Consider the following 27993-nt stretch of genomic DNA (forward strand, 5'->3'; position numbering starts at 1 on the left):
AAAATGCAGAAGCATTAATTATTAAACATAGATTTTAAATATTCTATTTTAATGCTAGTGTCAGGATAATTTTCTCAGGTGCTGTTACAGGATGTGTCAAGATTGCTCTAGTTTTGGACTGTGTATCTTAAAACCTGCTAATTTTCTCTCTGCCATAATTTGGGAAATGTTTTTCCAGGAACCTCCAGTGGGCGCTGTGATTTTGAATTTGACCTCTGTTCTTGGGAGCAGGAGCAGGATGATGACTTTGACTGGAATCTGAAAGCTAGCAGCCTCCCTGCTGTAGGCACAGAGCCAGCTGCTGATCACACCTTAGGAAACTCCTCTGGTCATTACATCTTCATAAAGAGCTTGTTCCCTCAGCAGCCCATGAGGGCTGCCAGAATTTCCAGTCCAGTCATCAGCAGAAGAAGCAAAGATTGCAAGGTAAGCAAAATACCCAGAAATGTTGTGACTGCTGAGAGCACTAATACAGAAAATGGAATACAGAATACCAATACAGAAAGGTTGTTAGAGCTGTGGGAAGAATTGATCCTATTGATAAATTCCATAGTTATTCGAATTGTGGAAAGCACCGGAAGACTTCATGGTTACTATCCGTAAAGTATGGATAGTACAAAGGAAGTAAAATGCAGTTGCTCCCCCTCAAGGAATTTAGTACTTACTGTGTTATGGCCCAATAATGGGTCCGTGATTAAAGGAGCGAGACTGATACAAAGCGAAGGTCAAGCAAAGCTTTTTTTTGTGCCAAGCATCAAGAATCAGACCGAACATTTGGGGACACACCTCTTACAAGAGAGGGCAACCCTTCTCTGTTTCAGTCTAGCTATTAAGGGCAAAGGCCATGCGGTCAGGCCTGGCCACGCACAGGTGGCCAATGAGATTGTAACACACACAGGAAACTCCACAGTGATGCTAGGTGACCAAATGAGTTACAATTTACCCTAGTAGACATTTGAACCAGCCTATTACACCTTGATTAGGATTGGCGCCAAAAAAGGCTTCCAAAGGGCTGGGGCCGATACTCCTTGGTAGCTAGGGAGATAGTATGCAACCCCCTACTGATTGGGTGTCTCCACCGGGCCTGACCCACCCTTGTATCTGGGCTCTGTTACCTGGAGCTGGTTTCTGGGACTTGTTTTTAAGTAGGTCCCCTGGGGGAAGGGGAGCAGGGACAGTTTACGGGTTAAACAACAAAGTTATTGTTTAAACTCAATGGAAGCTTCTGGCTAAAATAAAAAAATAAAATTGGTCCTTACAACTGGAATTATGAGAATTTTACCATCAGAAAGAAAATTCAAGTAGTATATACTTAAATATGCCCACGAACAAATGTTAGAGCTGGATCCACTGTAAAATGGTTAAAAAAGTCTTCATGAAAAAGGAAAGATGAAAATTAGCCCTAAAAAATGGTAGAAGAACTTCTGTAGCCGGGAGAAGAAGAGGGTTTGGCTATTATCCTGTGGAACTTTCAGGAAAATGTTAGTACTATTATAAGTATAAATAGGACAGTATGGCTCTTTGGGACAACTGGCCTCTATGATGACTGTGTATTTTCAGGTCCGTCCCTTTTGTTTATTGATTGCTTTTATTTCACAAAGAATGAGAGTCATCTGAGTTAGGATCTAAACTTAGCTTTACATATAACATAAATTAACCACTCAGAGATGACTTCCCAAGAATCTTGCTGAAAAAGAATAGTATATGAATAAATGTGGCATTTATATTTACAATGGGTAGTGTGATCTCCGTAGGATCAGAACACACATATTCTGACTGGTGAGTTCTCAGGGTCTGAACACTGAAAGGAAAGCAAATTACATTCAGAAAGATGTCAGCTGATGATCAAAGACAATAGCATGATCGAAATCTTTGTTTTCGAAATATAATATTCTTGTGTTGCCGCCTCCACCACAGAGCCTTAACCTTTGGAAGGAGACATTTTAAACCTTTGACCCAAGGTGCCCCAGATTCCCTGCCCCCATTACAGGTGCTCGCTCCTCTGTTTTGTACCGAGCAGCCTTCACTTCCTACCATTGTCATGGTTTTAATGCATGTTAAGCTTTTAGTTTGTATTGGAAGTTTTTCTGTTTCATCTTAAGTTGATTTCGTAGTTTAACTCTCAGGGGATAACCTCATTTCTATTATCTCTTGTGAGGCACATTTGATAGAATTTTCTGCAAGAGAGTGACATGATCTGATCAGAGTTTTAGAGAGAGAACTCAGCAGTCTAAAGCAAATATAACAAATTATACAGGATAACATTAAACTTTATCTAATTCGTTTGGCAAAAAAAATGAATTTTAATCAAATGTATTTCTCATCTGTTTTGTTGTTTTCCACATTACTTGATAGGTTTCTCCAAAACAAAGCCCAAGCACACCAGATTTTATATGTCAAGTCTCTATCTACAAATCTCTTATGTTCATAGATGTTCTGAAATTTACAAATTTTAGTCTTAGGAAGCTAATTAAAAATTAAACACAAAATGTAGAGTATTCCAGCTTGACTTCATGGCTTTTTAACTTAAGCTTCCTCTGAAAATGCTCCAAAGCTTTGTTTTTCATAGTGTAGTAACTCAGGATTTCATCCATCTCTATTTTTCCCTGGTCCCGGAACTGTGGTCCCCACTGTTTTAAACATCTGTGTGAGAATAATGAAATATGCCTAGAAGAAATGTCAAAAAATTAATGATGAATGGTTCAGTTTATGAATATTTATGATATAAATTGAATACAAAGAAGTGAGGAAAGGTCATGCTGGGAATGACTGTGTAGCTCATATAAAAAATATGTATATCAGGTAAGCAGAGTGACCTCCCAGATTTCATGAAAATCCTTTCTGTCACTTGACCTTGTGGAATACCTTGAAGCAGAACAAAATCAAATTGAAGATTTTTCTTCCTTTTTAGGGATGGATGGTAGGAAGAATGAGACAGATTGATATGGGAAAGGATGAGACCTTTGAGTAACTCTGAAATTTTCAGAGAAAGTGCCTCACTAGTTGAATCTCATACTTAGCATTCCCTCACTATGCCCTGCAGTTAGACTACGTTGTTGTCAAGTATTTTCTTAACATGTATTGACACACACATGTCTATATATTTGCATGTTAACCACATGGGATCATTCAAGAAATGACCTCAAGAAGACAGGGAAATATTTATTGCAACTTAAGAGGTAGGCCTCAGATTTGTTGCACAAATAAGACAAAACAAGGCAGATGACTAGAAAGGCCATGTCTGTGACTGCAGGGAATCCAGACAGACATGTGTGACGCACACTGGACCATTTTCTCTTGTCTCTGTTGATGCTGGTCAAGAGGTTGGCCATAGGCCCCTTATGTTTCTTCCTTTCATGAGTCATATAACCCAGATTTCATGGGTCTTCTCCCAGAACAAGTCATAACGGTCACAGAGCTTGTGTTGGAAAGCTTTTTCAATAGAAGAAACGATTTTGGATCACAGAAGAATGCCTGAAGGTTTCATCAGCTAGGAAATTTGAGTAGTGTCACTTCACATGGCTTACTTACTCTATTAAGTTGATGCTTTTTGAAGTATGCACTGCATATTTTGTTTAATCAGATTCTTTTCCCCTTAAGCACATTCATTCCTTTCATTCTCTAAAGTGTAATATTACATGACTGCTGGTGTTTCAAAAATACCTTTATTCTGTGTGGGGATCACTCACCTTTACTGTGTGCCCTCATTCATACACATGATAAGATAAAAGCTTAAAAGTGCTCTGAGTTCATATTTTTTCTAACCTATACAGTTCTTTCTCCTAGAATTTCCTCTAACTTTTCCCTTCTGTGTAACAATAACTAAGAATCTGGTGAGTTGTTAATCTTTGAAACTACTTATATTGATTTTTCTTGTGGGGGGAGAAATGCCCAAGGCTGCTTTCTTAGATCATATCTCTAGCATTTCAGCTAAATTTGGAGAACTGTTGTTCTGTTGCTGGTAGTTGGTGGTAGATAGCGGAGCCCTGAAAATCGTATATATCTAAAAACGTGTTTCAAGTGCAAGGAATATGGTAGAATAAGCATCAGAGTACTCCACTGTTTTGAAGAAAATGATTTAAAATTTAAAAGACTGAAAATGGTCTTCATTAGTTCCTACTATTGTTTAATCATGAAGAGTCTTTAGATAATGGATCATATATATATATATATATATATATATATATATTTTTTTTTTTTTTTTAAGAGTGCTGTGAAGTGTGTAAACCTGGTGATTCACAGACCTGTACCCCTGGGGATAAAAATATATGTTTATAAAAAATAAAAAATTAAAAAATAAAAGATAATGGATCATATTTTAACGATATTTTATTCCTTTGCCAGTGGACTTTAGGAGTTTATTGGGAAATTCACCATTTAGAAGTTAAAGAATGAAAATAAACTCTGCTCAGGTTTTCATCTAAATTTCTTTTTGATTCTTACTGCTCTGTCTTCCATATATCGTGACTTATAATTTAAGGCTGGCCTGACTCCACACAGTATTACAGTACTCACAGAACAACAGGCCACGCAGATCTAGTTTTCCTTTGGGAGTCTGTTAATAAAGGAGAGGGTGATATTATACAACTGAAAGTAAAGTGGAGTTAATCGTACTAGCTATATACAGTATTCCTGTTTTTGGTTACAGATCATTTTTCATTATCACATGTATGGAAATGGCATCGGGGCACTCACCTTGATCCAGGTGTCAGTATCTAACCAACCAAAGGTCCTACTTAACCTCACTGTAGAACAAGGCAATTTCTGGCAGCGGAAGGAACTATCACTGTCTGGCGATGAGGACTTCCAACTTCAATTCGAAGGAAGAGTTGGTGAAGGACACCATGGTGATGTTGCCCTCGATGACATTGTGCTTACCAAGGGCTGTCTGTCACCTCACCGCTCTGTGACAGGAGACCTCACCGAGCCTCTTCCAACAGGTACATTTTAACAACAACATTTTAAGTTGTGATTACTTGGTATTTTTATAGAAGAAATGGAGAACAAATAACAGAAACCCCGAGTGATTCATTGCTTTCATAAAGAAAAAAGTCTTAAAATCTTTCAAGCCTTGACTCATAATGCTGTCCTCCAGATTTTTTCCAAGCTTCAGTGTGTTTACTAGTTTCTGACTTCTGTTTAGTCAGCTGCTTCTTAGATCAACAAAATAAGAGAAGACTCATTTGTTTGCAGTCTGATTCAGAATTCAATCCTTAACAAATATCCTTTTACCCAATGAAATATAAGAACATCAGAAACAGAGTTACTTGATTTTAATTAGGCATGACTGTGGATGGGCCATTTACTTTATTCTTTTTAGACCTGTGGATATTGCGACTTGAACGGTTGCATTTACATATTTAAATAGTTCAGGAGATTGAATATGTTCATATACTCTTTTAAACTCTCCTTTGGTAATTTGTCTAAGGAATTATATCAGCATATTGGTATGTATATGTTCAATATAATGTGTATAGTAACAATGTTGTAGGAAGTGGGAATAGCAAGCACTATTGATCTGTGTGATCTCTCAGTGGTATGGAATGAAAATAAATGCTGTCTATGTTATTAAAATGAAAGGACAACAGATTTTGGAATGAAATAAATGCTGTCTATGTTATTAAAATGAAAGGACAACAGATTTTGTCAATTTGTAGGACATATTAATATTTAAACCCTGAGTTTACTGAAGAAACCGAAAGTGCCATTCCTTTGGTATATAAATTATATCTTTCATAATTAGTGAAAAAGAAAGTGCTTTAAAAAGAACAAATGTTTGCTCTGGCTTTTAGCATGGTAGATGGAATAAGGAACATTACATTTAGTATTTAGTATTGGTTAAGAGGAAGTTTCTAGATAGATGTTTCCCAGTTGACTGTGTGTTGAACAGAGTCTTTCCCGGACATGTTTCTAGCACTATGTGGATTAGTATAGAGAAAAACAAATGAACATGTGAAGGCTGTTTAGGTATAAATGTCCTCATGAAATTGTAATGCAGGAGCATTTCAGATACCTCAGATTTCATCTACTTCTTTGAGAAAAGCTTTGCTTTCCATTCTGTGTTGACTGGATGGTGGCTATACTAGCTTGTGTATAGGTCTAGCCTTTGAAAAAATAATCTAATAGCATCTACGTAGTGAGGGGAGCAAGGTTAATGTTCAACCACTTCAAACTTTAAAGAAAAACTATAAAGCAGGGTGCGTGAAGAACAAATCAGTCTTGTTGGGAATGTCAGATTCTTAAATTGTGAAACCTCGGATAAAAGTTAGTTAAAAGCCATTTGCAAAAGGAAAATTTAAAAGTTATCTACAAAGTGGTATAAAATATATATTATCAAATGAAGGACACATATTAATAATGATAGAGTTCTTTGTCTATCCTTATGATACTTGAAGTGTCATATTAAACTTTTTTCTTTCTTTTTTATAATTTTTAAAAATTTTTTATAAATACATAATGTATTATTAGCCCCAGGGGTACAGGTCTGTGAATCTCCAGGTTTACATACTTCACAGCACTCACTATAGCACATACCCACCCCAGTTTTCATAACCCAGCCACCCTTTCCCTACACCCCTCCCCCCCAGCAACCCTCAGTTTGTTTTGTGAGATGAAGAGTCTCTTATGGTTTGTCTCCCTCCCGATCCCATCTTGTTTCATTTATTCTTTTCCTGCCCCTGAAGCCCTCCACGTTGCATCTCCACTTCCTCATATCAGGGAGATCATATGATAGTTGTCTTTCTCCGATTGACTTTTTCCGCTAAGCATAATACCCTCTAGTTCCATCCACGTCATCACAAATGGCAAGATATCATTTCTTTTGATGGCTGCATAGTATTCCGTTGTGTATATATGCCACCTCTTCTTCATCTGTTCATCTGTTGATGGACATCTAGGTTCTGTCCATAGTTTGGCTATTGTAGACATTGCTGCTATAAATATTCAGGTGCATGGGCCCCTTCGGATCACTACATTCATATGTTTAGGGTAAATACCCAGTAGTGCAATTGCTGGGTCGTAGGATAGCTCTATTTTCAACTTTTTGAGGAACCTCCATGTGGTTTTCCAGAGTGGTTGCACCAGCTTGCATTCCCACCAACAGTTAGGAGGGTTCCCCTTTCTTCACATCCTCGTCAGCATCTGTCATTTCCTGACTTGTTAATTTTAGCCATTCTGACTGATGTGAGGTGGTATCTCATTGTGGTTTTGATTTGTATTTCCCTGATGCTGAATGATGTAGAGCACTTTTTCATGTGTCTGTTGGCCATCCATATTAAACTTTTTGATGAATGGAAAATAAAAGAATCTCTGCTCTTAAGAATAATTCAGTATGGTAACGGGTTATAGGAAAAACACCTCAAGTAACTCTAATAGTAGGTAGGCTATAATTAAGTGCCAGGAGAAATATACAAAACTTTATGAGAATGCAAAAAAAAAAATTGAAGAAAACCCCCAGCTGAGGGCATCTGATTTGAGGATAATTTATAGAATGTGCAGGAGTTTGGAACCTCACCTAGGGCTTATAGGAAGGAAAGCCTCCTTCAGTTTGCTGGATAGAGTTGCCGAGTGTGAGCACAGTAGATCAAATAATGAATGTGGGGAGGAAAGCACTGTGGGCACGCCTAAGGGCATGAGACAGGAGAGACGGTGTCACACAGGCTGCCAAGATGGCCTGTTTTGTGAGTGGATAATTTGTCTGAAGCAGGAACCTAGTACCCCTGAGTCTCTGTGATAATATTACAAATGAAATAGGGAGCTAACCTGGGACCAACTCAATTATTGGCTTGTTTCAGTTTTTTCCCCAAATGAACATGCATTGAAAATGTATTGACTAGTCTTAGGAAACAAATAAGAAGGAAGAAGAAAGGAACGGAAAGCAAAGGAAACAGTAAAAGCTCAAAATAAAATATCGTATTCCTTTGCATAAAGTATGATAACTGGTAGAAATGGCTGTGGTAGAAGGACTCCAAGGAGAAAAATTTTTTAAAAAACCACCAAATGTCTTTATATTATTGATGAACACTCTGAAAAATAAGGTGAAATACTTGAATTTTTTGATGGCTCCCTTAGTTCCAATACCCACATTCAAATGTGGCAGATGAGAAATATGTGTGTATAGCGTTAACATTCCTACAGACTATTGGAGTATTTGTAACTATGCCTCCAGAAACTTTAAGTATATGACCTTCTCTTGGGAAAAGTGAAAAGCTACACCTTGTTTAGACTTGAACTATGAAGTGATTCTGACACACTATGGTATCATCTTGAGTTTAGAGGACTCTGTTGGAGTCACTGATATTTTTAAAGGAATGCTCCCTCTCTCTCTCTCTCTCTCTCTCTCTCTCTCTTTCTCTGTAGATTTTCAGGATGGGTGGAGGAGGGTGGTATCCTGAACACATCACTGTTGCATTCCCACCAACAGTTAGGAGGGTTCCCCTTTCTCCACATCCTCGCCAGTATCTGTCATTTCCTGACTTGTTAATTTTAGCCATTCTGAATGAGGTGAGGTGGTATCTCATTGTGGTTTTGATTTGTATTTCCCTGGTGCTGAATGATGTGGAGCACTTTTTCATGTGTCTGTTGGCCATCCATATTAAACTTTTTGATGAATGGAAAATAAAAGAATCTCTGCTCTGATACCATGAATGTCTAACTGAAGTATAAAGAGAGTCACAAATGTGAACCACATGGGTAATTTTATGTTTTCTAGTAGTTCTATTTTTAAAAAAGTAAAATCAACATATTTTTATTAACCTAATATATCAAAATATTATCATTTCAATACAAAGGCAATATAAAAATATTAATAAGATGTTTTAAATTCTGTATATTTTATTCTCACAACACACCTCAGTTGGGATTGCCTGCATTACCTACATTTCAGTTGCTCAGTCGCCTCTTCTGGCTAATGGCCACCATAGTGGACATAGTCGACATATAGTGGACAGTCCAGGAGGTGAAGTGAATATTCTAGGACATTTTCAGGTCTGTCATGGGGTTCCATTTAGGTAGGGCAGAGTTCATGAATATCCAAGAATTGCAGTTATATTCTTTAAATGGAAGTACAGGTCTGTTTCCCCAACACCAAGTGTGAAAGCACCGGTACCGTATTTGAGCAGACTAGCTACTCATCTCAGACTCCTTTCTTACTACTATGCATTGCCTAACTGCCCTGAGACTCAAATTTCCTTATCTGTAAAGCAGAAAGAGTATCTCTTATTTCTTAGGCCCCTGAGAATAAAGAGGTCATTGCCTATGTAATTTGCCTAGTCTCATGTTTGGCTCACAGTAGACATTTATTCAATAAAATCAACTCATATTATCCTTTATTTGGGGCATCTTTGTCAGTTTTCCTTAGGTGATATAGATATTTGAGAGTAAGCCTCCATTATTTGCACTTTATTAAGGATATGTTTCTTTCATATATTTTGAAAAAAAATGTTTTGTTTTTTTTTTGCTGAGATCACATATAATTTTTTCACATTGCATTGTAAAAGGCGAAAGATTTATGCGATCTGAAGAGAAACCAGAGTATTTTCACATTGCATTGTAATTGCTCAGTCTTATCACTTTCTGACAGTCTAATTAAATATTTTTGATGTGTCATTAATAACATGTGTATATACCTATCTTGAAAAGGCGGCTAATTTCTCTTTCCTGCGAAAACACTTAACTTGGAACTTGTACAGATTGAAAAAGAGTAAGTGGCATTATGGGCCATAAACAGTAGCTATGTCCATTAAACTTTTGAAAATGACTCTTATTCACATGCTTTTCATTGATATTCATGTGGGTAGGCTAACAATTCCATCAAGGGTGGCTTAAAATAGGAAAGACAAGAGGAGACAAAACATATATATTTAGGAAGATGCAATTTAACTGAATCTGAAATCAGTGATTCTAATTAGTCAAATAAGACCCAGGGCTTTATTAGCAAAAGTGATATTAAATTATTTTTAAGACTCTAGAAGTTATATTTGAGAGCTTATTTTGATGGCAATTTTGTTAATTGCTAAGTGATGATGGATAAAAATAATTGTTTAATGAATTTTAATAAGAAAAAGGCAACCAGGATTCATTTTCTAAATGTCCATATGCAAATTTACTCACTACCATATTATCTGCATTGTTGGTAGACATTTAATAAAAATTCTGAGTATAATGAAGGCAGGGAGCAGGTGTGTGTGTGTGTGTGTGTGTGTGTGTGTGTGTTTTAAATCCCTACAGTCATTTCCAAGTATGAGTTATACAACAAATATATTTTGGGATATCACATGCTAATCAACTTTTGCTTTAAGAAAATGTAAGGCAGGGCGCCTGGGTGGCTCAGTGGGTTAAGCCTCTGCCTTCAGCTCAGGTCATGATCTCAGGGTCCTGGGATCGAGTCCCACATTGGGCTCTCTGCTCAGCAGGGAGCCTGCTTCCTCCTCTCTCTCTCTGCCTGCCTCTCTACCTACTTGTGATCTCTGTCTGTCAAATAAATAAATAAAATCTTTTAAAAAAAAAAAAAGAAAAGAAAATGTAAGGCAATGGGCACCAAATGGATTAGCTCCTCTTTGAGGTCACTCATTTCCCTGAAATATTTGGCAGTAATTAAAAGGCTGCTACCTACTGATGGAAATGCTGGCATAGCAGCTCAGGCAGAGAGTCCTGAGTTAGGAAAATTTGGCCAATTGTGCTTGGCTCTAATTTAATGAACCTTGTACAAAATGCTTAGTGCAAAATGCGTGCGTCTGAGGTTTAAAGACATGGGCTTGGACCTTTGCAAGGCCCACTACATGTATAATGTCATCTGGTCTACTTAACCTCTCTAATTCTTATCTTCCTTGTCTCTAAAAATGAGACATATGGAATTTACTTCTGAGTGATTTGAAAAACAGTTAAGATAATAATATTCAGCGTGTTTTAAACAATACTTGGCAAATAGTTGACGTTTAGCAAAAATGTTACTTCCTTTTTTTCCTTGTTATCCCTCTTCCCTGCTAGAGAGATTACAAAGTTTCACTGTGTACACTGAAATTTTTTGAAAGCATATTGTCTACTTGCTATTTTTTTCTCCAACATATTCCAACTTAATTGCTCAAAGCAAGGGTTCAGACCTGCTTTGTCTTTCTCATTCCCTTCAAAGAAATGGCTCTTACAATAGCCCCAAACACCTCATTGCTTGAATGAATCCCTAAATTCTACCCTTGAAAATAATTTAAAAAATGAATTTGTTGATCTCACTTACTATTCGTAATCATGCAGAGGAAAAAAATATTCTTGAAAATCGCAGAGGTGGATGGCTTGGTTGGGTGTGATAGAGGGAAGAGGAAAGAAGTTGATACAGGCATACTCTTTACAGAGTGTTTCCCAAGTTAATGTTACAGTAGAATACCTCTTGTTTTTAAATACTCAAATCCATAGCATGCTTGTATCCATGTATCTCTTCTTCCTTATTTTGTGTTGTTGGGAGAGGGCACTAATATTTATACTGGAAAATATATTTAGATCACTCAAAACTCATTAGAGTACTCTTTAAGCAATATGTTCTACAGGGAAAATCTCAAGTTGCATTCCAAATACAATTGGTAGACAAAGATGTTTTCAGAATTCCCTGCAGTAGCGTTACATAGGATATTCATCTCGGGCATTTTTACGGCTAAGAGAAGGATGTCACAGCAGCAAATGCGCCCTGAGCCATTATTTCATTGTGCATTTGTCTTGACTGTGTTTCTTCAGTGACTTTCATAGGTAGTCATGCATTGTCTAAATTGAACAAGGACTGCTTCTAGAAATTGAGAAAGTCTTGAAAAAATCTGTAGAGAGGAAAGCAAAACAAGTGAAAGATTATGATGTAAGAGAAGAGAAAGAAAAATATAACATTTTGATCAAGGAGAGCTGGCTTTGCAGTGGTAGACCCCCCCCCCCAAAAAAAAAGAAAGAAAGAAAGAACTCTTAGAATATCAGTATCTTAGAACTCTTAAAATATCTAATATCATTGCCAGATTGACTTCTAAGTTTGTTCGTGTAAACATGTAATGTTAGTCGTAGGAAGACAGCAGTGAACTCTCAAAAGACCAGCTAATTAAACTGACAGACATTGCTGGCTCAAATGAATTTATGACTCTCAAAATACAGTAATAAATACAATAGCTTTATTGGTGTTTCACTGTTTCATTTGCATTTTTAGAACTTAGTTGTAAATACATGGGTAGATAGGTAATGCATTATATTTTCCAATTTAAATAATGGAAATTAGCTACGGGTGTAGCATTTCAAAACCCAATTTCTGCCTCTTTGGAACACATTACCAACAATGTGTAGGAAGGGGCTATGCTTAGCTTAAGTATTCGGTGGGACACAGTGGTGGATACAGTTAGCCAGCACTTGGACATGTGAGAGTTTGGATTTGAAGTGAGATACTGACTGGGCCTCTTCAAGTTTGAGAGTTCTGCGTGTGTGTGTGTGTGTGTGTGTGTGTGTGTGTGTGACACTTAGGTCCAGGTCCATTGAAAAAATACCCATCTTCTGTTCATGGATGTAATAACTAGTAACATCACTGACTCCATGGCCTCTCTTTTCTTCTTTAATACAATTAATTTTTTCTGGAACCCTTCTGCTTTTTTCTATATTCCAAGGAAAACTTAGCTTTTCTCACTATGACAGCTAAGTGTCTGCCTCGCCTTCCACTTTCTCCTGTCCCACATTTGTGTATTGCTGCGATAGACTCTATTTTATGAAATTTCTTTCTTTTAGTTTTATAGGTTGTATGACGGATATTGTATAAAATTAGTGCAACATGCTAGCCAATATATTTAGAATACCTAAAATCGGTTTTGGAAATAGCATAACATAGTAAGCAGTTTTATAAATATTTATTCAGGGGCTTCTCCCACATTATTTATCCCATGTATCACTTTTAAATTCATGAAATCAGTGCTTCTTATGAAATTATAGAGTGTGTTAGTAGAAATTAATAAGGTATAATAATAATAATTTTAGGTAATAAGGTAAAATAGTTAATAAGGTAAAAAATAATTTTAAGGTTTTACTTTTATTCTAGTTCTCATACAGTGTAATGTGAGTTTCATTTGTGCAATATAGTGATTCGGCACTTGCATACAATACCCAGTGCTCATCACAGTAAGTGCCCTCCTCCCCATCACGTGTTTCACCCATCCCCCCCCCCACCTCCCTTCTGGTAGCCATCAGTCTGTTCTCTGTAATTAAGAGTTTGTGGTATGATTTGCCTCTCTTTCTTTTTTTGTTTTTTTTTAATCACTTTGTGCATTAGTATTGCTTCTTAAACTCCACACATGAGTGAAATCATATGGTGTTTATGTTTCTCTGACTGATTTATTTCACATAGCATCATACTCTCTAGCCCCATCCAACACATTGCAGCAAATGCCAATATTTTGTACTTTTTTTTTTTAAGATTTTACTTATTTATTTGTCAGAGAGAGAGCGCAGGCACAAGCAGGCAGAGTGGCAGGCAGAGGCGGAGAGAAAAGCAGGCTCTCTGCTGAGCAGAGAGGCCGATGCGGGGCTGGATCCCAGGACCCTGGCATCATGACCCGAGCTGAAGGCAGTGGCTTAGCCAACTGAGCCACCCAATGTCTCAATTTTGTACTTTTTTATGCCTGAATAATAATCCATTATATATATGTGTGTGTGTGTGTGTGTGTGTGTGTGTGTGTGTGTATATATACATATATGCACATACACACATCTACCATTTTTCTTTTTATTAGCTAATATTGGTGATACATTAATTTAAAATTTTTCTTTAGTTGTTAAGGTAACCAGGGAATTTTTTTTGAAAATTTATTCCTTCATATTGCTTTACTACAGTATAATTATTATACAAATTAACTATATAAAAGTAAATGCAGCTGTGAAAACAAGATTTCATTTTTTATGGAATCATCCGGGATTGGAGGTGTGCTCTATTTGTTCTGCAATGGCCAGTTTTTTTCCTGCTTCTTCAATAGTTAGTTAGGCATGTAGCATTTCTCTTCTGCAATAAATGGAAGAACATTTTATTTCCATGGATTAGAAGATCCAGTAATGCATTCTAGTTTAATGGTAAAGACATTTAATATTTTTTAAAAGATTTTATTTATTTATTTGACAGAGATCACAAGTAGGCAGAGAGGCAGGCAGGGAGAGAGGAGGAAGCAGGCTCCCTGATGAGCAGAGAGCCTGATGTGGAGCTCAATCCCAGGACCCTGGGATCATGACCTGAGCCGAAGGCAGAGGCTTTAACCCACTGAGCCACCCAAGTGACCCAAGACATTTAATATTTTTATGTTAATGAAAATTGTAATGTTTTGTAAGAGGTATGTTTTTGAAATTTAATTTTTTCATTGGTAAATAGAAAAGCAACTAATATTTTTAAAATTTTTTTAAGATTTTATTCATTTTTTTGACACAGAGAGGTCACAAGTAGGCAGAGAGGTAGGCAGAGAGAGAGGGGGGATGTAGGCTCCCTGCTGAGCAGAGAGCCTGATGTGGGGCTTGATCCCAGCACCCCAAGATCATGACCTGAGCTGAAGGCAGAGGATTAACCCATTGAGCCACCCAGGCACCGCAGCAATTAATATTTTAAAATATTAACCTTCTAGGGGTGCCTGGGTGACTCATTCATGAAATGTCTGTCTTTGGCTTGGGTCATGATCCCAGGGTCCTGAGATCAAGCCCCACATCGGGCTCCCTGCCTGGCAGGAAGCCTGCTTCTCCCTCTCCCACTCCCCATGCTTGTGTTCCCTCTCTTCCTGTGTCTCTCTCTGTCAAATAAATAAATCTTTAAAAAAAAAATTAACCTTCTGTATGGCAAGGGTAAGTGCATTTATTTAGAGGATTTTTAATTTTTCTTAGTAACGTTTTGTGTTTTTTTTGGAAAGAGTATTTTATATAGTATTTTAGATGCTAGTGGCAAAGTGGTATTTTTTTAAATACTTATTTTAAATGCTAAAGCAAGAATTTCATTATTTTGTTGACATATAATGTTATATTAGTTGCAGGTGTACCACATAGTGATTGAACAATTATATGCATTACTCAATGATTACCACAACTAAGTGTAGTCACCATATGTCACCGTACAGTATTATAACAATATTATTGACAATATTTCCTATACTATACTTTTGATCTTCTTATTTATTTTATAACTGGAAGTTTGTACTTCTTCATCCTCTCACACCTGTTTTGATCATCACCCCACTCACCCTGGCAACCCCCAGTTCTATGTATTTATGAGTCTGTTTGTTCATTTGTTTTGCTTTTTAGATTCCACGTGTGACTGAAATCATGTGGTATTTGCCTTTCCATGACTTATTTCACTTAGCCTAACACCCCTGAATTCCATCCATGTTGCTTAAAATTACAAACTTTCATTCTTTTGTATGACTAATATCCCATTGTGTGTGTGTGTGTGTGTGTGTGTGTGTGTGTGTGTGTGTGTGAGAGAGAGAGAGAGAGCGCGCGAGCGCGTGTTCTCCATTCATCCGTCAATGGGCATCTGATTTGTTCCATACTTTGGCTATTGTATATTATGCTGCAATAAACATAAGGGTGCATTTATCTTTTCAAATTAGTGCTTTTGTTTTCTTTGGGTAAATACCCAACAGTGGAATTACTGGTTCATATGGTATTTATATGTTTACTGTTTTGATAAACTGCTATACTCTTTTGTATGGTGGCTGTGTCAAATTACATTTTCACCGACAATGCATGAATGTTCCTTTTCTTCCCATCCTTGCCAGCACCTATTACTTGTCTTTTTGACACTGGCAATTCTGACTGGTGTGAGGCGTTACCTCATTGTGGTTTTGATTTGCATTTCCTTGATGATTAATGATGTTGAACATCTTTTCATTTGTCTATTGACCATTCTTATGTCTTCCTTGGAAAAAATGCATATTCAGGTCCCCTGCCTCCCCCTTTTTTAATCAGGGTTTTTTTTTTTTTTTTTTTTTGGGCTGTTAAGTTGTATAAGTTATTTACACATTTTGGCTATTATGCTTTATTGGAATATTTTCTCACGTTCCATGGATTGCCTTTTTGTTTGATGGTTTCACTTGGTGTGCAAAAGCTTTTTATTTTGGTGTAGTTCGAGTAGTTATTTTCCCCTTTTTTCCCTTGCCAAAGGAAACATATCTTTGTATATTTATATATGTTGCTAAGGCTGTTGTCCAAGTTTTCTTTAGAAATTTATGGTTTTAGGTATTACATTTAGGTGTTTAACCCATTTTGAGTTTATTTTTGTGTAGGGTATAAGAGAGCAGTCCAGTTTCATTCCTTTGCATGTACCTGTTCACTTTTCTAACACCATTTGTTGAAGGGACTGTCTTTCCCCCATTGCTACCTCCTTTGTCAGATTAATGAACCATAAGTATGTGGCTTTATTTCTAAGCTTTCTATTCTGTTCCATTGATCTTTGCCAGTACCATAATGTTTTGATTAGTATAACTTGGTAGTATTTCTTGAAATCAAGGATTGTGATACCTCCAGCTTTGTTCTTTTTTTTCTCAAAATTGCTTTGGCTATTTGAGGTATTTTGTGTTACAACATAAATTCTAGCATTATTTGTTCTAGTTCTTTGAAAAGTGCTATGGGTATTTTAGTACAGATTGCATTGAAACTGTAGATTGTTTTGCATAGTATGGACATTTTAACAGTACTAACTAGTTCTTCCAGTCCATGAGCATGGTTTATCTTTTCATTTGTTTGTGTCATCTTCACTTTGTCTTATCAACATCTTACTGTTTTCAGAGTATAGGTTTTTTTTTAATCTCTTGCTATCTCTAGGCATTTTCTTCTTTTTGGTTCAATTGTAAATGAGGTTGTTTTCTTAATTTCTTTTTCTGGTGCTTTTTTTTAATTTAAAGAAACATGATAGGTTCCTTTAGATTTTGTATCATATATATATATTGTATATATATTTTGTATCATATATATATATATATATATACACACACACACACACACACACACACACACTCACGTGTGTGTGTGTGTGTGTGTGTGTATTTATCAATAATCTGTAAATCATGACAGTTTTTCTTTGTCCTTAACGATTTGGGTCCTTGTCTGATAGCTGTGGCTAGGACTTTCAGTACTATGTTGAATGAATGTGGCGATAGTGGACATCTTTCTCTTCTTCCTGATCTGAGACAAAGTTTTCAGGTTTTCATCATTGAGTATGATGTTATCTCTGTTTTTTTCATATGTGGCCTTTATCAAGTTCAGGTATGTTTTCTCTAAACCCACATTGTTGAGAGTTTTTGTCATGAACAAATATTGTATTTTGTCAAGTCCTTTTTCGGCATCTGTTGAGATAATCATTTGGTTTTTATCCTTCATTTTGTTAATGTAATGTATCACATTGATTGATTTGAGAATATTGAACCACTTTTGCATCCTTGGAGTAAATCCCACTTGATCATGGTGAATTATCCTTTTAATGTACTGTTGAATTCAATTTGGCTGCTTTTGTTGGATACTGTGTAATTTTGATGTTTATTTGGCTATTGTCTCTAGTTAGAGGATCTCTAGTTTTCCAGATGTCACCAACAAAGATGTTCTATGATTTCTGTGTTGATAGTTGGCCTCTTGGGAAGTCAGTTCTGGGAGTTATTCCTCTGGGACCACACAACAGATCACTCCTTTAACTATTTCTCTATATATTCTCTATATAATTCTCTATGAAATCACATTATGTTTAAAATAGAGTAATTTGTATTATCTGTGTTTGAATCCTGATCAATCAAGCATTTGGTACAGAAAGTTTGATTTTATTTTTTTGATTACTTGTAGTTGTATGGGTTTTACAAATGTGCCATTCTGATTCTGAGAATACAGAATAATTTGCTTGCAGGTAGAATCAGAGCATATGATGGAAAGTGTTGGAAAGGGACACATAAGTTAAAAAAAAATTGAGCATGGAAGAAGGAAGGGAAAACCAGTTTTTATACGAGAGACTAAGAAAGAATTGGGAACTAAAAATCACCTCTTTTTGGATAAAGTGTTAGGAAATGATGAAACTCAAGAATGGAATTAACTGAAGACAGTGTTCAAAAACATTTTTCAGGTAGCACCTTACATTGTATTTATTGAATAACTACTGAAATAATTTAAATTGTACTTGGTAAACCATTGTAATGAATACTTCATTTCTTACTAAATGATTAGTAATATGATATCATTACATAATTCTCAAAAATATGCTTTGGAAAGTTAAATATCTTCCTTTGCATTTACATTTTGGTTCTTAGGAACTCCAAAAAGAACACTGCATTTGTGATCTCTTAAGTAATATATGTGTTTGTGTTTCCTATAAACTTGATCCTTACTGAAATATTTCTATTATAAGCAAAGTTAGAAATCATAACATTATCAGCATATTATCTTGGTTATCAAGGTAACATTAAACTATTTTTATTTTTTGTGACCCCAAAATATATTCCAGTTACATAAAAACCAGGAATGGTTGTATGATAAGCTATTTGAATGCTTGAATGTCAGTGAAACAACAGAGATAATGTTTCTCTTGGAAGAAAAATATGATTGTGTGAAATCGAATATATTTCACGACCCAGTGAACTTAATATGTTGGGAAATTTCAGCTTCACTTTAAATGCCAATTGGCTGTACCCTACTTATGTAGTCATGGAGAGATGCAGTTTAAAATACTTTAATTTTTAACTGTATTATTGTTCCAACAAAATGTCCTTTATTCACTTTAGGATTTTTTCCACATGAGCCATTTCTTTTATTTTGTGGAAAAAATATAGAGAATTAGGTTATCTGAGGGTTATTATTTTAACTATATTTGGAATTTCCAATGAACATTGCTTTAACAGTCATATGGATAGATTAACCAGAATAAAATTATTTAATCAGAGTATTATTTAAAATACCACAGTTGCTAATGTACAGTTTTGTGCCAGAATATGCATGTTCTGTCTTTGAAATCTTTTCATCTAGAAATATTTTAATACAGGAAAAGGTTTGACACTTTTACACCCAGTTTCTTCCTCATTTTTCTATTTATATCCTCTGAACTTTTTTTTTCTGGAAATACTTTCTTGCTCCCTGAAACATAACTATAAGTAATCCATTGAATGATAATATTTTAATGTTGAATCTAATTAAATGCTTTAATATCAACATAATGTTTGAATGATAGTTTCATTGGGCATACAGGTTTAGTTTGACCATGATTTTCTATTAAATACTTTAATGGCCGTTTTCTCACTATATGTTGGCTTCTACTGTTGAGATCAAGAAATCAGCTCTTAATCTAATTGCCATTCCTTCATAAGTAGTTTCTTTCCCCCTCCGCACTTAAGATTTTCTTATTTTCTCTGATATTCCAGTAAATTGTGTGAATTAAGGTAGTCCTCTTTTTATTCTGCTTGAGATTCATTGAACTTTTGAATCTGAGGACTGATGTGCTTCATGAATTCTTAAACATTCTAAGCTATTATGTCTTTTGATATTGCTTTTCCCTCATTCAGTCTTTTCTCTCTGGATCTCTGGTAAGACTTATTTTGGATCTTTTCATCTTCTTTTTCCTTTTTGAAAATGAAGTACAATTTAGATATCATGAAATGTGCATATTTTCAGTATATAGTGCAATAGATTTTGACAAGTTCATGCAGTATAAACCAAATCACATCAAAGTATAGAACATTTCCGCCACCCCAGAAGTTTTCCTTTTTCTTCTGATTAATACTCCCCTCTAAAAAGAACTACTCCCCCCCACCATCTCTCCAGTCTGAGGCAACCAATGTTTTGACGTTTATCCTTATATATTAGATTTGCCTGACATGAGCTTCCTATCAGTGTTATATCTGGCTCCTCTTGCTCAGCATAAGATTTTGAAATTTATATTGTCAAGTGTATTACTAATTTGTTTCTTTTTATCAATGAAGAATATTCTGTTATGTGAATATATTATCATGCATTCATTCTCTTGATGAACACATGGGTTGTTTCAAATTATTGGATACTGTGAATTAAGATGCTAGGAAAATTTGTGTGTACATCTCTTTGTGAAAATATGTTTTCTTCTTATAAATACCTGTTACTGCAATTCCTTGGTCATAGGACAGATGTATGCCTTGCATTATTAAAAAGTTATTATTTTGTAATCCCGCTAGCAATGCATGAGATTGCCAGTTTGTTTTTTGACAGATTTGGTTTGTTATTTTTTAATCTTAGTTCTCATAGGTAGGAAATGATATCTCACTGTGGTTTCAGTTTACTTTCTCCTGATGGCTTGTACTTGTGCTTATTGGTCATCTGTATATATTCCTCTTTGGAGTATCTGTGTAAGCATTTTTTTTTCATTTGTATGTTTAATACTGAGTTATAGATATTAAATACTGAGGATATCTCATATCAGCATATATATGTTATATGTTTTTGCCCCCTCAACATATTGGTGTCCCATCTCTTTAATGGTGTCTTCTGCTGTTGGGAAATGTCCAATTTATCAATTTTTTCCCATAATTCTTACTACTTTCTGAGTCTTACTAAGGAAACTTCCCATATCTAAGGTCACAAAAATATCCTTCTATAATTTCTCATAAGTTTTAGAGCTTTAGCTTTTTATTTTTTAAGATTGATTTTGTTTATTTGGCAGAGAGAGTGTGCGCAAGTGAGCACATAAGCAGGGAGAGCTGCAGAAGGAGAGCCTGCAAGCTAGGCTTAATCCTGGGACCCTGGGATCATGACCTGACCCCAAAGCAGATGCTTGACTGACTGAGCCACCCAGGCGCCCATAAAGCTTTAGCTTTTATATTTATGTTCCTGGTTCATCATGAATTATTATCATGCATGGTTTTCTAACATCATTCGTTGAAATTACTGCTGTTTACCTATTGATTGCCTGGAAACTTTTGTCAAAGATTAATCGTATAACTGTAGAACTAAAACTAGTCCTTTGCTCTCTTCTACTGATTTATCTGTTTACTCTCACTACCTGTTTTACATCCTACGTATATATATTTTTTTCTTTTAGAGTTTATTTATTTATTTGATAGAGAGAGATCACAAGTAGGCAGAGAGGCAGGCAGAGACAGAGGGGGAAGTAGGCTCTCTGCCGAAAAGAGAGCCAGACATGGGGCTTGATCCCAGGACCCTGAGACCATCACCTGAGCCAGAGGCAGTGGCTTAATCCACTGAGCCACCCAGGCGCCCCTACATATTTTTATATAAATTTTTGAGTCTGCTAGGATATTGATTGTTGGTTGTCATAGCATTGTATCTGTCAATTTAGGATGAATTGATATATGAGTAATACTAAGTCTTCCTATCCGTGGACATGACATATCTCTGCCATTATTCAAGTATTCTTTAATTTCTCTCAGTCCTGCTTTGTAGTTTTATCATGTAGGTCTTCCATATTTAAAAAAGTTATCTCTAACTTTGTAATGCTATTATTAGTTGTACTGCTTTATTTTGTCTTATTTTACAGGGGTTGATTATTTATATTTGAGTTTGTGATAATGTTATATCTATAGCTTTTTAAAATTCACATATTAATTTTTATAGTCATCTTTCATGAATTCTTTAGGATTTAAAATCATGGAACACGATAAAAGACAATGTTATTCTTCCTTTCCCAGCTTCAAGAGTTTATTTATTTTTCTTGCTGGCTAGAATGGACATGGAGGGCAACACCAAAAATAAGTGGTGGTGAGGCACCTGGGTGGCTTAGATGGTTAAGCGTCTGCCTTCAGCTTAGATCATGGTCCCAAGGTCCTAGTATGGACCCTGTGTCAGGCACCCTGCTCTTTGCTACTCCCTGTGCCCTAAACCTCACTCATGCAAGTGTGTTCTGTTCCTCTTTCTCTCTCTCTCTCTCAAATAAATAAATATATAAATAAGATTCTTTAGAAAAATTAGTCATGGGCAGAGACATTTTGCCTTGCTTCTCATTTTAAAAGAAAGCAGTCTGTCTTTTTCCATTAAGTATAATGTTAGTTGTATAATTCAACGTCGTGTCCATTTATCAGTGTGAAGAAGTTTCTTTATATTCCTCATCTTCTAAGAGATTTAATCATGATTGGATATTAAATTTTGTCAAATGCTCTTTCTGGATTTATGAAGAAAATCATGTGTTTATTTCTTCTTTAATATCTGTATTACATTGGCCGATTTTCAAATCTTGAACAAGCCTTGCATTCTTAGATTTAAGCCCCCTTGATTAGAGTGTATTGTCCTGTCTACATTTTAGATTATAGCTGATAAGTGTTTGTTGAGGGTTTTTGCATATATATTAATCAAAAGCATTGCTCTGTAACTTTTTTTAAAAAAAAAGATTTTATTTATTTGACAGAGAGAGATACAGTGAGAGAGGGAACACAAGCAGGGGGAGTGGGAGAGGGAGAAGCAGGCTCCCCTCTGAGCAGGGAGCCGAATGATAATGCAGGGCTCTATCCCAGGACCCTGGGATCATGACCTGAGCCAAAGGCAGTCCTTTAAAAACTGAGCCACCCAGGCGCCCTAGCTTTTGTTTTTTTATATTTTGTTTACAGTTACCTCATCTTTTATAGTATATCTATCAAATTCATTTATATATTTATGTTACATTTCCCCTTACAGAATTTTATTGCATGTTTTCAGACATTTTTAGAGTTGCTTGTTTTTTTGTTTGTTGTTTTTTTTGTTTTACTGCTTGGCAAATAATTGGAGCTCAGTAATTATTTTTCTTTCTTTTTTTTTTAAGATTTTATTTATTTGACTTTGAGAGAGAGAGAATAAGAGCACAGACAGGCAGAGAGGCAGGCAGAGGGAGAGGGGGAAGCAGACTTCCCACTAAGCAGAGAGCCCCATGCGGGGCTCTATCCCAGGACCCTGGATCATGACCTGAGCCAAAGGCAAAAGATTAGCCAACTGAACTAATCAGGCATCCCTCAGTAATTATTTTCTAAATGACCTAATGAGAAAGTCGAAGGGAATTCTCACAGATATGGGTATGGAGTTGGTTCACGAGGCAGTCAGCTAAGATTGGGTCAGGAGGCATAAATTACAGAAGCAGTATCTTCAAGAAAACATAGAAATAATTGAGAATAGGAAAACTAATAATTGTGTAAATGTAAATGTAATACATATACATGTACATTTGACATATACATTGAGTCAAAAGACTAATGTGTGTATATATATATATATATATATATATATATATAATTTGTAATGGTAATGAACACTGAATATGAATTTCACCAAAAATCATAATAACTTTCAGATATATGGGGATAGAGTATATGTGTTGGAGAAGAGAGTTGTGTAAGACTTGTGTCCTTATTTCCCAAAGGACAAAAGCAATAGGTTGTACCTAAAATTTAAAAATTCAAGGATTGGCATAAATATTTTATTTATATACACATAGAAAATAGCAGACAAAATAGATAAAAGAGGTAAAAATGAATTTATCCAAAGTAATAATAATAAACTAAGTGTGGAATGAGACATGAGTTACCTGAAGTAGTTTTTAGCTTTTAAAACTCTCTATATAGAGAGTTATGTTATTATTGAAAAATAAAAAATAATTTAAATTTTATCTGTATAAGTAGGTTATGTATAATGAAGGCAAGACTGGTCTAGTTTTTTAAAAAATCATCAGGTTTCTCAAGTCTGGGATTACCAGTCAGACCATCTATTTTTCTTTGTCATTATATTCTTCATGAATAATCTATAGTAAGATCATTAATGATTAAAATAATCAATACTCTTGTGAAATAAGTCCTCTGGCCAAATGAATGTTTTCAAGTGGTCTTTTAAAGATTGAAATTCTTAGAAAATGTGAATTTACACTTTTTGGAGAAAACTAAGTCATTGCTAAAATATATGCTATTTCAGTAGAAGGGAAAGATAAAAGTTCATCTTATTTTTTTACAGGTTTCTTTTTTACATTTTAGTAAATATTAAATTAAAAAAAAAGAAAGAAGAAAAAGGGATAATGTAAAGAATGAAGAAAATGTTTCTATAAAACTTTTAAGGAAATGTGTTCTTGTAAGTTTCCTTTTTTGTTATTGTTGAGATATAATTGAAATACAACTTTATGTTAGTTTCAGGTGTAAAACATTAAGCTTTGGGGGACCTGAGTGGCTCAGTGGGTTAAACCCTCTGCCTTCCGCCCCAGGCATGATCCCAGGGTCCTGGGATTGAGCCCCGCATTGGGCTCTCTGCTCAGCAGGGAGCCTGCTTCCTCCTTTCTCTCTCTCTCTGATCTCTGTCCGTCAAATAAATAAATTTTTAAAAATCTAAAAAAAAAAAATGATTTTTCTTTTTTTAATTTATTTGACAGAGATCACAAGTAGGCAGAGAGGCAGGCAGAGAGAGAGAGAGGAGGAAGCAGGCTTCCTGCTGAGCAGAGAGCCCAATGCAGGGCTGGATTCCAGGACCCTGGGATTATGATCTGGGCCAAAGGCAGAGGCTTTAACCCACTGAGCTACCCAGGCGCCCCCAAATGACTTCTTTATATATTTCAGATATTAACCCCTTGCTGGATATATGATTTACAACTATCTTCTCCCATTCAGTAAATTGTCTGTTTTGTTGATGGTTTCATTCACTTTGCAGAAACTTTTTAGTTTGATATAGTCCCATCTTTTTTATTTTTGCTTTTGGTGCCATTGCCTTTGGTGTAGATAACAAAAAAAAAAAAAAAATGTGTTTATTACCAAGAGAAGTGCCAAGGAGTTTATCATCTATGGTTTCTTCTAATAGTTTTGTGTCTGATGTAAAACAGTGGTCCATTTTCACTCTTTTGCATAAGGCTGTCCAGTTTTTCCAGAACCATTTATTGAAGAAACTATCTTTTCCCCACTGTGTATTCTTGTCTGTGTATCATAAGTTAATTGTCTATATATGTTTGTGTTTATTCCTAACTTTCTGTTCTATTCTATGGATCTTTGTGTTTTAGGCCAATATCGTACTATATTGGTTACTATAGCTTTGTAATATAGTTAGAAATTAGGGAGCATGATGACATCATCTTTGTTTTTCTTCCACAAGATTGCTTTGGCTATTGAGGATTTTTGTGGTTCCATACATATTTTAGGATTGTTCTATTTCTGTGAAAAATGTCATTGGCATTTTGGTAAGGATCGCCTTGAATCTATATATTTCATTGTGTTAAATGGATATTTTTAAAATATATTAATTCTAGTCCATTAACCTGGGATGATCATCCATTTATTTGTGTCTTCTTCAGTTTATTTCATCAGTGTCTTATAGTTTTCAGACTATAGGTCTTTCAGCTCCTTGGTTAAATTTATTCTTAGGCATTTTATTATTTTTGAAGCAACTGTAAATAGGATTGTTTTACTTTCTTAATTTCTCCTTCTGATAATTTTTTGTTAGTTAGAAAAACAACATAGTTAAGTAGAAAAACAAAGCGTATTTTTGCATATTGATTTTGTACCGTGCAACTTTACTAAATTCCTTTACTGTAACAGTCTGTTAATTTTTTTTTTTTTTTGCAAAATCTTTAGGATTTTCTCTATATAAAATCATGTCTTCTACAAATAATGATAGTTTCACTTCTCTTTTTCCAGTTTGGTCTTTATTTCTTTTCCTTGCCTGATTGCTCCAAGACTTCAAATATTGTCTTCAATGAAAATGGCAAGAGTAGGGGTTCTTGTTAGTAATCTTTTTTTTTTTAAATAATTTTTTATTTTTTATAAACATAGTAATCTTAACAGAAAAGCTTTTAGCTTTTCACAATTGAGTCTGATGTTAGCCCTTAGGTGTTATTTATAGCCCTTATTATATTCAGATTTGTTTCTTCTATACCCACTTCATTGAGAGTTTTTATCATAACTGATGTTGAATTTTATCAAATGCTTTTTCTGCATCTATTGAGATGGTCACTTAATTTTTATACTTTGTTGATGTGGAGTATCACATTGCTTGATTTGCAGATGTTGGTTGACACATCCTTGCGTCTATAGAATAAGTCTCACTTCATCATGATATATGATCTTTTTATTGTATTATTGAATTCACTTTGTTACTATTATGGTGAAGATTTTTGTCCCTATATTGCAGAGTTACTGACTTGTGGTTATAATTATAATTATAAATATGATGATGATGATGATGATGAAATATGATGATGATGATGATGATGATGATGTGTGTGTGTGTGTATGTGGTGTCCCATGTCTGTTTTTGGTATCACAGTAATGCTGATCTCATTTTATGAGTTTGGAAGTATTTGCTCCTCTTCATTTATTTGGAAAGGTTTGAGAAAGATAAGGTGTTAAATCTTTTATGTTTGTTGAAATTTACAAGAGAAGTCATCTGGTCCTAAACCTTTCTTGTTTAAGTTTTTTTTATTGGTAATTTAATCTCCTTACTGATAATCATTTATTCAGATTTTATTCAGATTTTTTTTTCATGATTTAGTTTTGGAAGATAATTTCCTTCTAGGAATTTATCCTTTTTTTTTTCTAAATTGTCTGATTTTTCAGTCTGTAATTGTTCATGGTAGTCTCTTATAATCCTTTATATTTTTATGGTGTCAGTTGTAATTTTTCATCTTTCATTTCTGTTTTGATTTGTCCGAATCCTCTTTTTTTTTCCTTAGTGAACAAGGTTTGTCAATTTTATCTTTTCAAAGAACAAGCTCTTACTTTTATTGATTTTTTTTCTATTGTATTTTTAGCCTATTTTATTTATGTTCCCTCTGGCCTTTGTTATTTCCTTCTTCTACTAATTTTAGGCTTTATTCATTTTTCTTTTCCTAGTTCCTAAAAGTGTCAAGTTAGATCGCCTATTTGAGATTGTCTTGTTTTGAGGTAGACCTGTGTTGCTTCAAACTCTGCTCTTAAAACCACTTTTGCTGCATCCTGCAGATTTTGGTATGTTGTAGTTCCATTTTCACTGTATCAAAGTATCATTTGATTTCTCCTTGGATTTCCTTGGTGACCCATTGGTTTTTTAATAGTATGTTGTTTGATCACTAAAAATTTTTGATTTTCCCACTTTTCTTCATATAATAGATTTCTAATTTATACCACTGTGATCAGAAAATTGTTTGGTATGATTTCAGTCTTAGCTTACTGAGACTTGTTTTGTGGTTAAGCATGTGGTATGTCCTGAGAGATGTTCCAGGTACATTTGAAAAGAAAGTGCATTCTACTGCTTTGGGATGGAATGTTCTGTATGTCTGTTAAGTCCATGAGGTCAGATGTGTTATTTGAGGCCAATATTTATGTTTCCTTATTTACTTTCTGTCTGCATGATTTATCCGTTGATATAAATGAAGTATTAAAATCCTTTAATATTATTGTTTGTGGTCGATTTTTCCCTAGGTCTGTTAATATGTACTTTATATTATATATATTATATGTTTATATATACAATTGCTCCTGTGTTGGGTACATAAATATTTACAAGTGTTATATGTTCTTGTTGGATTGACCCCTTTTCATTATGTAATATGCTTCTTTGTTTTTATTACAGTCTTTGTTTTAAAGTCTCTTTTCTGATGTCCGTACGTATAGCTACACCCCACTTGTGTTTTCCCTTTGCATGAAATATCTTGTTCCGACCCTTTCCTTTCAGTCTGTGTTGTGTTCTTACAACCGATGTGTGTCACTTATGGGCAGCACACGGTTAGGTCTTGTTTTTTAATCCATTCAATGTGTGTCTTTTGCTTGGACAATCTAGTCCATTTTTAGTCCATGTAAAGTAATAACTAATGGGTATGTACTGATAGGTATGAGACTGAGAAATGCCATTTTTTAACTGTTTTCTGGCTGTTCTATAGTTTCTCTCTATTCCTTTCTTTTCCTCTTTGTTCTTTTGTGGTTTCATGACCTTCTGTTGTATTTTGCTGAAATTTCTTTCTCATTATTCTTTCTATGCCTATTTCAGGTTTTTGCTTTTTGGTTACCATGAGGCGTATATATAAGGAGAAACACACACACACACACACACACACACACACCAGTCTACTTTAAATTAATATCAAGTAAAGAT

At 35.1% G+C, this 27993-nt stretch overlaps 1 protein-coding gene across 1 annotated transcript in view; it reads left to right on the forward strand.

Annotated features, from left to right (window-relative positions):
* MALRD1 (MAM and LDL receptor class A domain containing 1) overlaps window positions 1–27993 on the forward strand; it is a gene marked incomplete at its 5' end in the record, with an annotated part of 779396 nt that overhangs the window by 339733 nt on the left and 411670 nt on the right. The window contains 2 exons of the mRNA XM_082742491.1: window positions 179–426; window positions 4649–4940. Coding sequence (XP_082598617.1) covers window positions 179–426; window positions 4649–4940 — 540 coding nt within the window. The remainder of the gene's footprint in view (window positions 1–178; window positions 427–4648; window positions 4941–27993) is intronic.

Source organism: Mustela nivalis (genome assembly GCF_964662115.1).
Source record: "Mustela nivalis genome assembly, chromosome: 7".
In the NCBI taxonomy this organism is placed as follows: domain Eukaryota; kingdom Metazoa; phylum Chordata; class Mammalia; order Carnivora; family Mustelidae; genus Mustela; species Mustela nivalis.